The sequence below is a fragment of the Brachyistius frenatus genome, unplaced genomic scaffold, assembly GCF_029030835.1.
Source record: "Brachyistius frenatus isolate BFR_SWC_R1_liver_20210118 unplaced genomic scaffold, ASM2903083v1 Contig_4, whole genome shotgun sequence".
In the NCBI taxonomy this organism is placed as follows: Eukaryota; Metazoa; Chordata; class Actinopteri; family Embiotocidae; genus Brachyistius; species Brachyistius frenatus.
The window spans coordinates 1,840,320-1,853,306 of NW_027210603.1; the positions used below are offsets into that span (position 1 = coordinate 1,840,320).

A 12,987-nucleotide genomic window follows, 5' to 3' on the forward strand; every position below is an offset into this window, starting at 1 on the left:
TTGCACCAATAGTGTTGAAAGCAGATTAGACAGACAGAAAAGGTCATCATGGTGGAGTTCTTGGAGAGAAAAGGATGAGAGGTACAGAGACAATAGATTGTTGTCAGGTAAACACCTTCAGTGCAGGAAAGACGACCAGCTGATGGGACAGCTGGTGGGAGAGGGATGAAAACACCTAAAACTAAAGAGTAACAGACAGTCAGTGACCAAGAAAGAAACTAGATTAGAGAAAATTACACTTACTGTGTGTAGTGATACCTGAAGAGTTGCCTCCCTCTGGTTGGGCCGTCTATGATTGACGGTTTGGAGTCATGTGACCTCGGCATCGTGGTCGATGGTAAACTAGTGTGGTGAGTGGGCGAGTGGTATTTGGGTTTGCTGCCAGTGCTAATGGAGGTTTGATTGGTTTATTTAGCATTATTTTTTCATTAAATAAATTAAGCGTCTGAGTATTTTGAATAGCACTACATAAACTACAATTTAAGTAAGTTTTACAGTCGTTTGAGGAAAGCTGACAAATATAATTTGCTGATTGCAGTGAAGCAAGCTGAATTTTATTTTAAGTAGCGGAAGTTTTTTTGGAAAGCTTTTAAAAGGACAAGCCGACACGGCAGTCGACATGGCACGGCGGCCATGTTGGACAGAGAGATGGAAAAAGAGGGAAGGATAGAAGGAGGCACGGCTCCCCACACAAGGCGAAGTCACAGCACAGCGGCCATGTAAACAGTTAATTAAAATGACACTTACCCTTTGTTGATATACCTGAAAAAAAAATCAAGTAGAAAAGCTTGGAAATGAAAGCTATGGCACGGCAGCCATGTTGAAAAGATAGACATGGACATGGCCATGAGAAAGGACAGACCTGGCACGGCAACCAAGAGAAGGCCCGGCAGCCAAGGACAGCAGGAAATAAATAAAATGGTACTTGCTGTTTGTAGAGCTGACTGCAGCCTGTGGGGGAGAAAGGAAAAAAAAAAGTCAAGTTTGTAGCTTCTAAAACTTCAATGTTAATTGGCCCTACTATTTACACACGGCACTGGTGGTTGGACTGATGCACACAGGTGGGGAGTGAATTCAAATGTGGCAGAGCAAATTATGGTAAACAGAGAACCAATGCTTAAAAAAAAAAAAAGTTTCTGGCACTGCTGATTCTCTCACTGAACTTGTCCATATGCAGTGAAATATTCAGTGCTGTCAAGTTCATATAATTGCTATAATCATGTTTTTGTAGATTACAGAAGCTCATCAATAAATAATATCATTAATATTATAATAAAGAATTGTCCTTCCCTGTCACCAGAACACTGATCAGAAGGAGTGAAAATAGCTTTTGACACCATAATGAATTGCAGGAAAAAAAAGATTGCATTTCATGAAAGGCGAGTCTTTTTGAATGAGAGAGGTGAGCCGGAGGCCCTCAGTGGTATTACACTTTATGAAACTTCCAGAGTCACTTTTTAGAATCAGAGACTAACTAAAAAAACAAGTTTTTTAAAAATACACAGTCAGGCAGGAGCAAGTTCACATGACTGGGGAAGACAATGAGCAAAACTGGTGAGCAGGCAAAGAAGGTCTGATATGGTGGTGGTGGACAGGTAAGTTGTGAACAAAGCATTCACAAAATACTTTTCATACAGAGGTTTTCATAAATACAGGACAAGCATAATTAAGGCTTAATTATGGTTCTTTTCAGAAAAAGTAAGAACACTGACATTAGATGAAGCAGTGAGCGGTTGAACTTGGGCAGTTACAGGAAAGGCAGGAAAGGTTTAACAGGACAATTTGAGGCTTAAATAAACAATATTATTGCGCAACTTAAATTGCTCAACAGTTATTCACAGCATTAAAAAAAAAAAAAAGTGCCAAAAAACTCAGTATGTTGAGCTCAGCAATGGAATTTCCTTTGAAGTGGTGAATGGGAAGCCAACTTCCGCTTCCCACCAGCAACAAGACAGCGAGCCTGAACGCAGACCAACACACTTGACAGCAATGAAACTCTCCATTGCCACAAATGTTACACTCAAGTCACAAATAAGTTAAATTACAGACTTTAACTGACCTTTTTGAGTGAGTTTTGTCAACCCGGTGCTCGCAAAGTCCATCCAGCTGAGCACGTGTCCGCCGTTGGGCCGTCTCAAGTCTCACACCTGGTAATAGACAGAAACACTGTGAGCTAAACACTTACAGGAGAAAGAATTAAAACTTCACTGTCAAAAAAACCCTGCTAAATAAAACAGTATTTTAAGAGCAAAATTAACTTACTTACTCGATGACACTCTCCGTCCGGCTTGAACACAAAACCTTTTGGCTAAGAGGCACCAGCACTTACCACTGCACCACCAATCTTCCCAGGATAAGCTCTGCATTGTGACAAATCTTTAGCTCACTGTAACCTATAACTCCACCATCCACAAATATTCATTCAAATGCGACCAGATTTGCCGCAGACATTCTTTGGATAGTAGATATACGTGTTTTCAAGGGGGTCTGCAGTGATATTAAATATCTCCCTGTAATGTGTTGTGTCTGCAAAACGTTTTCAATTTCTCCAAACGTTTCAACTTCACTTGTTGAATCTCCATCAGCAGGCCAGGGTGGAATCTGAACCATTAATATCAACCTTGGTGAAGTAGAAACTTTTACCGGTTGAGTTAACCAGACTGTCGGTTGAGTCGCTGAAAGCTCTGAGTGAACTCCATGAAACACTTTCTCCTGCCGCGTCATATCCTCCGGTGCCGAAGATAGTCGAGCAGTCTACGACTACGCTTCAGAGCTGGAAATGACTTCATTAAAACACCAGTTTGAGCACCGCTCAAAGGTAATACACATGGTTCATGGAGCACAAGTCCCCCTAAGGCGATTCCCTCTAAGGGTAAGCCACATACGTTTGGGTTTGCATTGCATTCACACTAATACCAAACTAAAGGTCAACAACAAAACAAAATCCTAAAACTAGAGGGTGTCTTTAAATCTTCTTGGATTTCTGTCCGAACTACCACAAACATCCCATTAATACATTTTAATGTCATGGTATGACTCTTTTTTCATATTTGGGACAACATGCTGTAACCAGTAGAGCAGTTTCCTCATAGTGAAAAGTAACAGGGTTCGATCCCAACTTGAGGCATGCATGTCAGTGATAAAAAAGTCATATAGCATGTCGACCCGCTGGATCCCCAACGTGAGGGCCCACATATCACTGGTTGCAGTCTTAATTTTATGTTCTTATTGGCTGTTGGACAACTGTTTCAGTCCTAAATGATATTCAAAGAGCCTCTTTACATTTAGCAGTAGACAGAATAGTTGGTTTTGTTACATTGGATGCGTTTATTTCAATAGTTAGTAGCTTGCTATACATATAACTGTAGCTAAATGGTGAAGAGGGCCACTTAAGAAAGGCTTTTGTTCTTTTGTACAGTATTGAGGTTCAGTTCATGCAAACATTTTATCATTCAAAACACACGTGTTCACTTTTGTCACAGAAACTACATGCAATTGATTTAAATTTGATGATACCAGTAAAATCAGAGCTGGTAGGCCTTCTTCTGAAATACTTTGACTTGTGGAGGATGTCAACCTTCATACGAGTAAGAGATGAGAGCACATTTCTTATGAATGGTAAAAAAAAAAAAAACCTTTTTTTTGTTGTTGAGTTAGTGGAAAACACACCACAAATCTTTGCAAATAGATGTATTAAAATGCAGAATACCCAAAATGAACGACAACAAGATGGCAGTTTTCTTTGCTTTGGATTTTTTTTTTTTTTTTTTTTTTACCCAAATGCATTCTTGTACTTATTGTACGTAATGCTTTCACACTGACATGTATTGCACTATGAGCACCCAGAAAATGTTTCAACGGTCCAAAAACTGTGATTCAAATGTTGCCTGGAAAGTGGACCAGAGCAAGTGTCAGAAAGCTGCAGTGAAGGAAGTACAGGAAGTCACAGAAAGACTCAAATCCAGTTACATCTGATTCAGATTTAATAAAATGTTATCGGTCTGTCTCCATTTTTTTGTAATGACAGGAGAGCAGATTAAAATGCAATAAAGGCAAGCTGCAAACTTAAATGAACCTTTGCTGCTGTAAATGAATCCATTGACCAGACCTGTCCCTCTCAAACTGCATGAATAAACTGAATACATTAATAAGTAAAAATAAAAAATACAGAGGAAAGAAATACAAGACAATAGTTTTCTTTTATATATATATATATGTTAGATATTGAAACTGCAGGACTCCACATCTGTACAGATGTAATTTTAAGAATTCTCATCCCGCTTACCAGAAGGTTTTACATTATGTAAAATACTTTAGTAAATAACTCAGTCCAATGTTTATACAGCAGACTAGAACAGAGATATATAATCAGTGTGTTATCAGAATAAACGTTAAAAATCATCTGAAAATACAATGAAAATCTCCTCAATTCAATGGAGTTAAGATAAGATGAAACAAACAAAAACAATTCTCCAATTGACGTTAATGACGTTAAACGTCATCACCGTCTGACCATGTGACCTGTGGGGTTCGTTCGTTGGTCGCTCTTTCTTACCCCGGCGTCGCATGACTTCATCTCCCGCCCTCCAAACATCTGCAAGAAAACGAAGAATTTAAACTGAACCGGCAGCGAATCTAAAAAGTATTTCACTTCCTCGCCGACGTCAGTGTCGCACACAACAGTTTCCACGGAGGACGCTGCGGGAGGAGCAACCGCAAAAACTTTAGAACTCCACCCACGTCCGCTATTCGGTGTGTCCTGGATGAAAAAGCGAACGCTCCCCGGCACAACGCGGGAAATGCTGTTATGTTAGTTCGGTGTTTTCTACCGAGGAGGAGAAGCTGTCGCGCCAATCCGCATATTTATTATTACCAGGGACGACAAATGAGCCTCTCTCCCGTGTCGAGCTGCCTCCCTCGGTCCTGAGAGAAAGTTCGTCCTCGACGGGATCCGTATCCTGAAGCCGCCGCGGGTCCGGACCGCTCGAAGCAGCCGTTTGTTGTATGTCGGTGCTCGCGCTGCTCGGTAACGTCCGCCGCCGTAGCCGCCGAGCAGTCGTTAGCTCCGACACAAAGAGAGGAGACGCGCTAACCGGCTGAACGCGCTCCGGACCGGTCGCGGGACATGGACACGTTTCAGAAGGTGGAGAAGATCGGAGAAGGGACGTACGGGGTGGTTTACAAAGCCAAGAACAAGGTGACCGGAGAAACCGTCGCTCTGAAGAAAATCCGACTGGACACGTAAGTTACCACCCCGGTGTGCTCGGTTATCACCTGGGTACCACCGGGGGGGACACGGGGGGACACGGGGGGGACACGGTGCTTCAGAGGTTATAAAACTGCTGCGTCCTCGTGGCCCATCAGGGCGTGACAGGGAGACGTTTCACTCCGCTGGTTGTTCTCCGGATAAATAGATTCCCTGTTTGGGTTTTAAAACAACAGAAAATGGTCAAAAGTCAAACATGTCAGCCGGTGTTTCCCAAAGTGCAGCTTAAAATGTCTCGTCACAGTCCACAACCGACATACATTTATCATCAACACCCGGAAATATTTACATCCAACAAGCTGGAATCAGAGAAATAAAATTAAAAAAATGTCATCAAAAATGACTCAAAACAATCGATTGATTATCAGAATAATTTTACTCGCCAGCTAACTTCCTACAACCGCACTGACGATAATAACGTGACTCAATGTTTTCTTGGAGCTGGACTTGAAGTTCATATCGGAGATGAAGTGCTTCATATACAGACATTAATCTAACTCTTGTGTAATATAAATGAACACAGAAACGATGGTAGGCGTCCCAAACCTGCAATAAATCTGAGACGTCACGATATTAAACAAAAATTAAAAATCGGATTTTTCTGCAAGTTTAGATTGATTTTTTTTCCGTTTAGATTGAACTAAACTCAACTTTGCTTAAACTGCTCACAACTTTATCTCTAGAATATTTGTGATTAGCGGTCACGGAACAAAAAGGGAGGGAACCGTTACATATGCATATTTACAAAGTTTACTCATTTATTTGGAGTTGTGCCAATTATCAAATATTTCCAGGGCTTCAGCAGGTGGCATCAGAGAGTCACCGAATCCAGTGTTAGTGCAGGAAACCTCATTTTATTACTGGATATGTAACCCAGATGATGTAAATACCAACAAAAGTGAAAATGATGTTATTATAACCTGGAATGAGTGAAAGATCTTTGTTGTTGTTGTTGTTGTGTATTTCAGGGAAACGGAGGGCGTCCCAAGCACAGCCATCAGAGAGATTTCACTTCTCAAAGAACTCAGTCACCCGAATATTGTCAAGTAAGTACCCGACGTCACAGCGTCGCCTGAAATCCTGTCGGCTGGATTCTCGTCTCGCTGGTTTTTATGCATGTTTTTTTTGGAGCCAACCTTCCCGTGAACGTGTTTCAGGTTGCGGGACGTCATCCACACCGAGAACAAACTCTACCTTGTGTTCGAGTTCCTGCATCAGGATCTTAAAAAGTTCATGGACTCCTCCTCAGTCGCCGGCATCCCGCTGCCCCTGGTGAAGGTAATCGCCTCGTCGTCTGTTGGAAAACAGACCCGTCTTTAATATCTTCAGGGATTAAACGTCCTCTGGATGACTTACCTCGGGTTCATATGTTGTTGTTGTTGTTTTTGTTGCAGAGTTATCTTTTCCAGTTGCTGCAGGGTCTGGCCTTCTGCCACTCTCACAGAGTCCTTCATCGAGACCTGAAGCCCCAGAACCTCCTCATCAACGCCCAGGGCGAGATCAAGCTGGCCGACTTCGGTTTGGCGAGAGCCTTCGGAGTACCGGTCCGCACGTACACGCACGAAGTACGGAGTGCACCAGAGTTACATCGCACGCAAGACGCTCTCTGATCAAAAATCATTCTGCGTAATCGGCAGAAATATTTCCATTAATCTGTATAAAAACAGCTTTCTGAAACCAAGAGACGTCATATATACGTCAATATTTCCACTTCATTTTCCACCACGTGACGTCTGACCGGCGCCCCGATTAATGATGTCATCTCGTTCTGCTGCGGTTTAATGGACCTTTCTGACGGCAGACATTTGGACACGAGTGGAGAATTGTCTCCTGATGGACGTCATTGATGAATTTACTGTCATCGCCAAACATCACAGCCAACAAAGAGCTCATTCAGTATTCACTAAACCATGATGAGGATTATACTCCACCAGTGACATGAAATGCACAGAAAGAGAGAATTTTATTTATAAAATAAAAATTTGCTCCGGTCACAGCAACGGAGGTTCATGACACTTCAAATTCAGACAAAATAGACAGAAATCATTTGCATGTGAATGTCAGAGCTGTTTCACATTTGTTTGGATATTCTGCCTTGATTTATTTCTGTCGGAGAAACTGTATTTCCTCACCACGCTGTGATTTCCATCAGGTGGTAACACTTTGGTACCGAGCACCGGAAATCCTCCTGGGCTGTAAATACTACTCCACAGCTGTTGACATCTGGAGTCTGGGGTGCATCTTTGCTGAAATGGTGAGGCCGTCTCACAAAACGTCGGCGGTGCGTTTACGCGTCAGACGCATCGACGTCTAACCGGCGTTTGTACCTTTCCGTCCGCAGATCACCAGGAGGGCTTTATTCCCCGGCGACTCGGAGATCGATCAGTTATTCCGCATCTTTCGCACTTTGGGAACGCCCGACGAGACCGCCTGGCCCGGAGTCACCTCGATGCCCGACTACAAGCCGTCCTTCCCCAAGTGGGCTCGGCAGGATTTATCCAAAGTGGTGCCTCTTCTCGACGAGGACGGGAGAGAGCTGCTCGGAGTGAGGGACATTTCTGATTGTTAAACGCATCTATTGTATTTACGTGTGCGCTCTGTCACGTCTGCTCGTCCTGTTTTATTGTGTGCCGGGGAGCAGAAAGTCTTCACAAACTAGTCGACAGATTTAGAAAGATTTGACGAGGAAGAAGTGTTTTCGTTTTCCCGTTGATCCAGGAAATCTTTCATGGATTCCAATGCAAATTCTTATTTATTTATTTTTTCCTGGCAAACTTCTGCTCTCACTCATTAGAAAACAATCAGACGTTCATAGGAGTGGAATAGATTTTCCACTGAAGTAGTGACCAGATGTTCATGGATATATTGATTGGCTGCCTCTGTCGTTGTGTCTTGCAGGAACTGCTGAATTATGATCCCAACAAAAGGCTGTCAGCCAAAAACGCGCTGGTTCATCGATTCTTCCGTGACGTCACCATGCCGCTCCCTCATCTGAGACTCTGATTTATGCGTTAATTATCAGGCTGCTTTAATGCCAATGATATAAAAGCAATAAGGACCCTCTCGCCTCACTTCAGGTCCACGACCGGAGTGGACAGAAAAGGAGGAACACTTCAGGGTGCGTTGGATTTTTCAGTACTTAAAACCAGCCGTGGAGAAGCCACACGTCCCGTGAGCTTTGCTGTTTTTTTTCAGCTGCGATGTTCAAATAGTTCTGATGATGATTACTTTACATATTTATGTGCAACCTGCCATATTTGATGTAAATTGTTTTTTTTGTGATTGGGAGAGACAAATTTAGAGTTACATTCCATTAGATTTCACAATTCAAAGGATGTTTAGGCTTTAGAGATGACCAAATTGATGATTGAATGAGTCTGAGGGATAGTGCAAAGGACAAAACGGCATGCTCAACACGCAGCATACATCAGCTGATGTAAAACTGTTTGTGGTAAAGGAAGGTGAGATAACAACGTGCTCTTCTAGGTCAATATTTTTTATTTTTTTGAATTTATATATTCAACATTTGGATCCAGGTATCCTGAAGTGATTTTTAAAACTGCACCTTTGTTTGCTTAAAATGTTTATTGGGGGTTCAGTTTTTCTGGGAGGATTTTTTTTTTCCGGTGTACAAATGTCCAATGTTGTAAGTCAGATTTTACAGAATTGAATGTGCTGTTGCATCATTCTCACTTTAGATTTTATCCAAACTTGAGTAACTGTTTTTATAGATATGGTTTATTTACAGTTAAAAAAATAAACTTGTTTAACTATTTGTAACTGGTTGTGTGCATATGTTATAACTTTAACAGTTGTTTTGGTCTCAAGTCTGCTGTACAGACTTTTATTTTGAAGGGTCAGAAGAGTTTCACACTTGGTAAATTTGAGCCAAACGTTCCTACTGTGCCAAATACTTTGAGACAAATACCAGGCCTTACTGTTTTCTATTTTTCTCTGGAGTTTGGCTTTTAAACAGGGTTGTGGATATTAATAACCCCGGCTACTATTTTCTCTTTTGTCATAAAAAAAATACCCAAATTCAGAATACAATAAATGTCTGTCATCACCGGCTGTGATATGATTTAAATGTTAACAGATACCTAACAGAAACTACCGTCGATAAGTCTGACGTAGGCATTAAAAATAATTCACAGGAGCTGAAACGTTGCACAACACCGGTATGGTTCGGTGTGAAGGAACTCAAATTTCGAGTTTCTTTTTCATGATGAGCTTGTAGAGGATCTGGTAGCCGTCGTCCCAGGCGTAGAGCAGCTGCTCGTGCGGATTGTACTTCAGACTGGAGTGAGAGCCGTAGCGTTTGGGAAAGTAAACCAGCGGCGCGTCTTCGTTGGTCACCATGCCGTTGACGTCGAACACGCACTGTATCCGTGAGCGGCCGGGCTGCTTGGTGTTGTACACCACGTACAGAGTGCCGCAGATGACGAAAGCCCCCTCCGCGTTCTCTCGTGGACAGTTCGTGTCCCACATCTGCTCGATGTCCAGCGACTTGGGGTCCATTTTAGCCACAGAGATGTGCCGCTCGTTCTGCCGCGTGGCGTAAATGGCCCACAGGCCTTCCTCGTCCACGGCCAGGTCTATCGGCGTGTCGGGGTTCAGGCCGTACACGGGGAGGTGGTCCTGCACCGGGAACACCGCGCTGTCCGTCATAGAGTTATTCTTCATGTCGTACTTGGCCACCGATATCTCCTGGACTTGGTTGATGTAGTAGGCGTGGTTGTCGTAGACCACGTGTCCCGTTCCCTTCCAGGCCGACGGCAGCGTCAGGCCGGTGGACAGCGACGTGCCCGGCGAGCGGGTGAAGTCCTGCACGGAGGGGAACTCCAGGATGGTGTCTTCGTCCGTCCCGTTAAAGACGAAGACCTTCCCGGAGGCCTTGCTCGTGTCTTTGGTCCACATGCCCTTCGGTCCGCCGACTCGCTTCAGGATCTTCATGGCTTTTATACTGGAGATCATGTCGCTGCAGTCTGGAAGATCAGAGCGCTTCATAAGACAACAAATCTCAAACACTTTCACACCGTCTGTGTGCTTATATCATTTTAATCTCTGTGTCTACACGTACGCTATCATCCAAGTCATGAAGACAATTTATTATATTATATTATTTTAGCTTCCGTGACCTCTGACATTTCTGTAAACGTCAGTAAACGCGTCACAGCTCCTGAACTGGAGGCTTTTAGAAAATGGAGTTCCTGCTTCATGAATACCACAAAAGGGCGCCGTTGATGCGGACTCTGCTCTGGAACACGGTAAATGTGACGTCATTTGAACGCAGCAACTGTCCTGACAAATATGAAGTGGATTTCCAATAGATTTGACCCACAGGTTCGTGATCCCCAGAGGATGGATCCTCAGGACTTTGTTCGGTTGTATTTGGCTCCAACAGAATGAATCTTAAGGACTTCCCTCAAACTTTTTGACATTTGCCGTGAAATGTCGACCATGTGGACAATAACTAATCATTTGGTCTTCGCATCTTATCGGTTCGGTTCTTTGGTTTACCTGCAAAACTGTTCCAATCAACAGTGTTTCGGGAGAATTAGAAAATCTCAGCGTGCACACAGACTAAACAAAGATTTTCTTATCGCCAATTGATCCCACGAAAAACTCCCGACCAACGATGTCTTCATCGCACGAACACGTGTTGCATCTACGGACAAAGTCTGATGTTAAAACAACATCAGTGTTAAACGCTCTTCCACCGAGCGACATGTTCTTTTATTTCTATAATTTTTAAATATCCATGTCCTCTGTAGGAACCAAGGCCTTGAGTTGACTCATAGAGAAGGTAAGAGACCTTAATAAGTACTAATGAATTGTTTATTTTTTTATCCTATCATGAGATTCCGTGACACCAAAGAAATTTGAATTTAATGGTGACAGCTTTATAAACTACAGGTTTTAGGTATGCATTTAAATAATAATTCTAAAAAAACCCAAAACCTGCAGCGTTTATTCTAATAAAATAGTTTAAGATCAGAGATATCTCACCTGAGAGTTTTAAATATTTGCTCCTCTGCTTCTCCTTCACCAGAGTCACCTGCTGCTCGATCAGCTTGTCGTCCACGTCCACACACGGCTGAGCCCCGTTCTGCGTCTCCAGGTAGTCCAGTTCCCGCTCGACCCGGTCCACCCTCGTCCCCACGCCGTCCAGACTCGTCCTCAGAGTCTCTTTTTCTTTGTCCAGGTTCTCCAGCTGGGAAACCATCTGTTGCTTCAGCTCCCGCAGCTCCGAGGCGTAGCGGGTGGTCTGTTCGTGCCACAGGGAGATCCTGTCCTGTTTTTAATAAAGTTACAGGAGTTCAAACACGAGCAGAGAGGATCACACATGTCTTCCTCTTCCCTGTTTGTGGTGAATAATAGAAAGATGACACAGTGAACTCAAATGGATTTCTAGAAATCACTCAAAGCCATAATTTGATGTTCTTTTCAGGCTCTGTAAATACACTGCAGAAGCCCATAATGAGGAGGAAACTGGTTCTTCAAATGACCAGGTTCGGCCCATAAGTGGCAAGAATCCACCCGGTCTCAAGTGTCTTTCAGCAAAATGCTGAGTCGTACCGGCTCGGCCTGCCATCGCTGCTGCTGCTGCTTTGGAGCAGAGCCTGACCTTTGACCTCACCGCAGAGGGAGGAAATGAAAAGAGATCTCTCCTACAGGTGATCAGCCAACATCTGAACAATGCAGAGGCAGGAGGAGGTGGACGAATCCTTATTTTTGGGGAGTTTAGTTTAATAAACTGTCTTAGATGATAGATTTGATGAGAAAGAAAGTACCACGTTTTATGGTGTAGTTTATAATATGAAAATACCCCACATTATTAAAGTAATAAATGAACGTTTATTCTGGTATTTTACTATGACATTTATTTTTATCCATCACAAACATTTTCACACTGGAAACAAGATTCTTTCTGAGAGATTTGCAAAATACCCTAATGAAGTACATCATTTTGTGATGGCAGCACATTACAAGTCTTCTCAACAGAAAAAAAATTTCCCCTCGGGGATTAATAAAGTAACTACCTAACCTAACAGATTTTCTTTTTCATGATATAATTTTTGCCCGTTTTTTTTTAATTGGTTTTTTTATTTATATCATCTTCTGTCTGCACATTGAGACTCCTGAAACTTCTCAGTTTCATAACCTAGACAAGAAGCTCACAGTCCTCATACGTTTTTTTTTTTGTGATTTTCCAGCATTTTCTCCAGGATTTGCCCACATCTGCATTCCATTGCCGTCTCCGTCTCCCGGGAAGTTTCCCCTCAGAGGGAGTCTGGAGCGCAGGGCTCGGCAGGAAGGTGAAGAGGGAGTCTTACCTCGATAGCGAGCAGCCTCCGCTCCAAGTAGTCAATCAGTGCTTGGTGCTGAGCGCTGGCTAAGCAGGCCAAAGTAACCAAGACAATAAGTCCTCTCATTTTGTGTCAGCTCCCCGTCTGCTTTCAGCTCCGGTGAAATGTTGAGTTGAGTGTGGAGGAGCCAGCAGATCCCCAGAGGTGGGCTGGAATGTTTTACTGAGGCTGTCTGGGAGGAGCCAGAAACATCTGGTGGAGATGGAGGCACACAGACAGGACGGGGCTTCTTATTTCTTACTTTCACCGTGTGGGCAAATTGAAAAGCCAGAACATTACGTATCCTGGTGTTTAAATATAGATTTGGCTTTGAGGGGGTTGGGACCTCTTCTGTCCTTTAAAACACAGGAA

General features: G+C 43.1%; 2 protein-coding genes across 2 annotated transcripts; one reads left to right on the forward strand and one right to left on the reverse strand.

Annotated features, from left to right (window-relative positions):
* The first annotated feature begins 4,799 nt into the window (after window positions 1-4,799).
* On the forward strand, window positions 4,800-8,269 carry cdk2 (cyclin dependent kinase 2). Its single transcript, XM_069709444.1, has 7 exons — window positions 4,800-5,241; window positions 6,235-6,312; window positions 6,424-6,544; window positions 6,661-6,831; window positions 7,419-7,520; window positions 7,608-7,811; window positions 8,165-8,269. The coding sequence occupies exons 1-7, from the start codon at window positions 5,126-5,128 to the stop codon at window positions 8,267-8,269; spliced, it is 897 nt and encodes a 298-aa protein (XP_069565545.1). The 5' UTR covers window positions 4,800-5,125.
* A 948-nt stretch (window positions 8,270-9,217) lies between these two features.
* Window positions 9,218-12,720, reverse strand: olfml3b (olfactomedin-like 3b). The gene is made up of 3 exons (XM_069709455.1): window positions 12,604-12,720; window positions 11,276-11,561; window positions 9,218-10,251 (listed from the first exon to the last, which is right to left on the reverse strand). Exons 1-3 carry the CDS (start codon window positions 12,700-12,702, stop codon window positions 9,467-9,469), a joined length of 1,170 nt encoding a protein of 389 aa, XP_069565556.1. The 5' UTR covers window positions 12,703-12,720; the 3' UTR covers window positions 9,218-9,466.
* Between the last annotated feature and the right edge of the window lie 267 nt (window positions 12,721-12,987).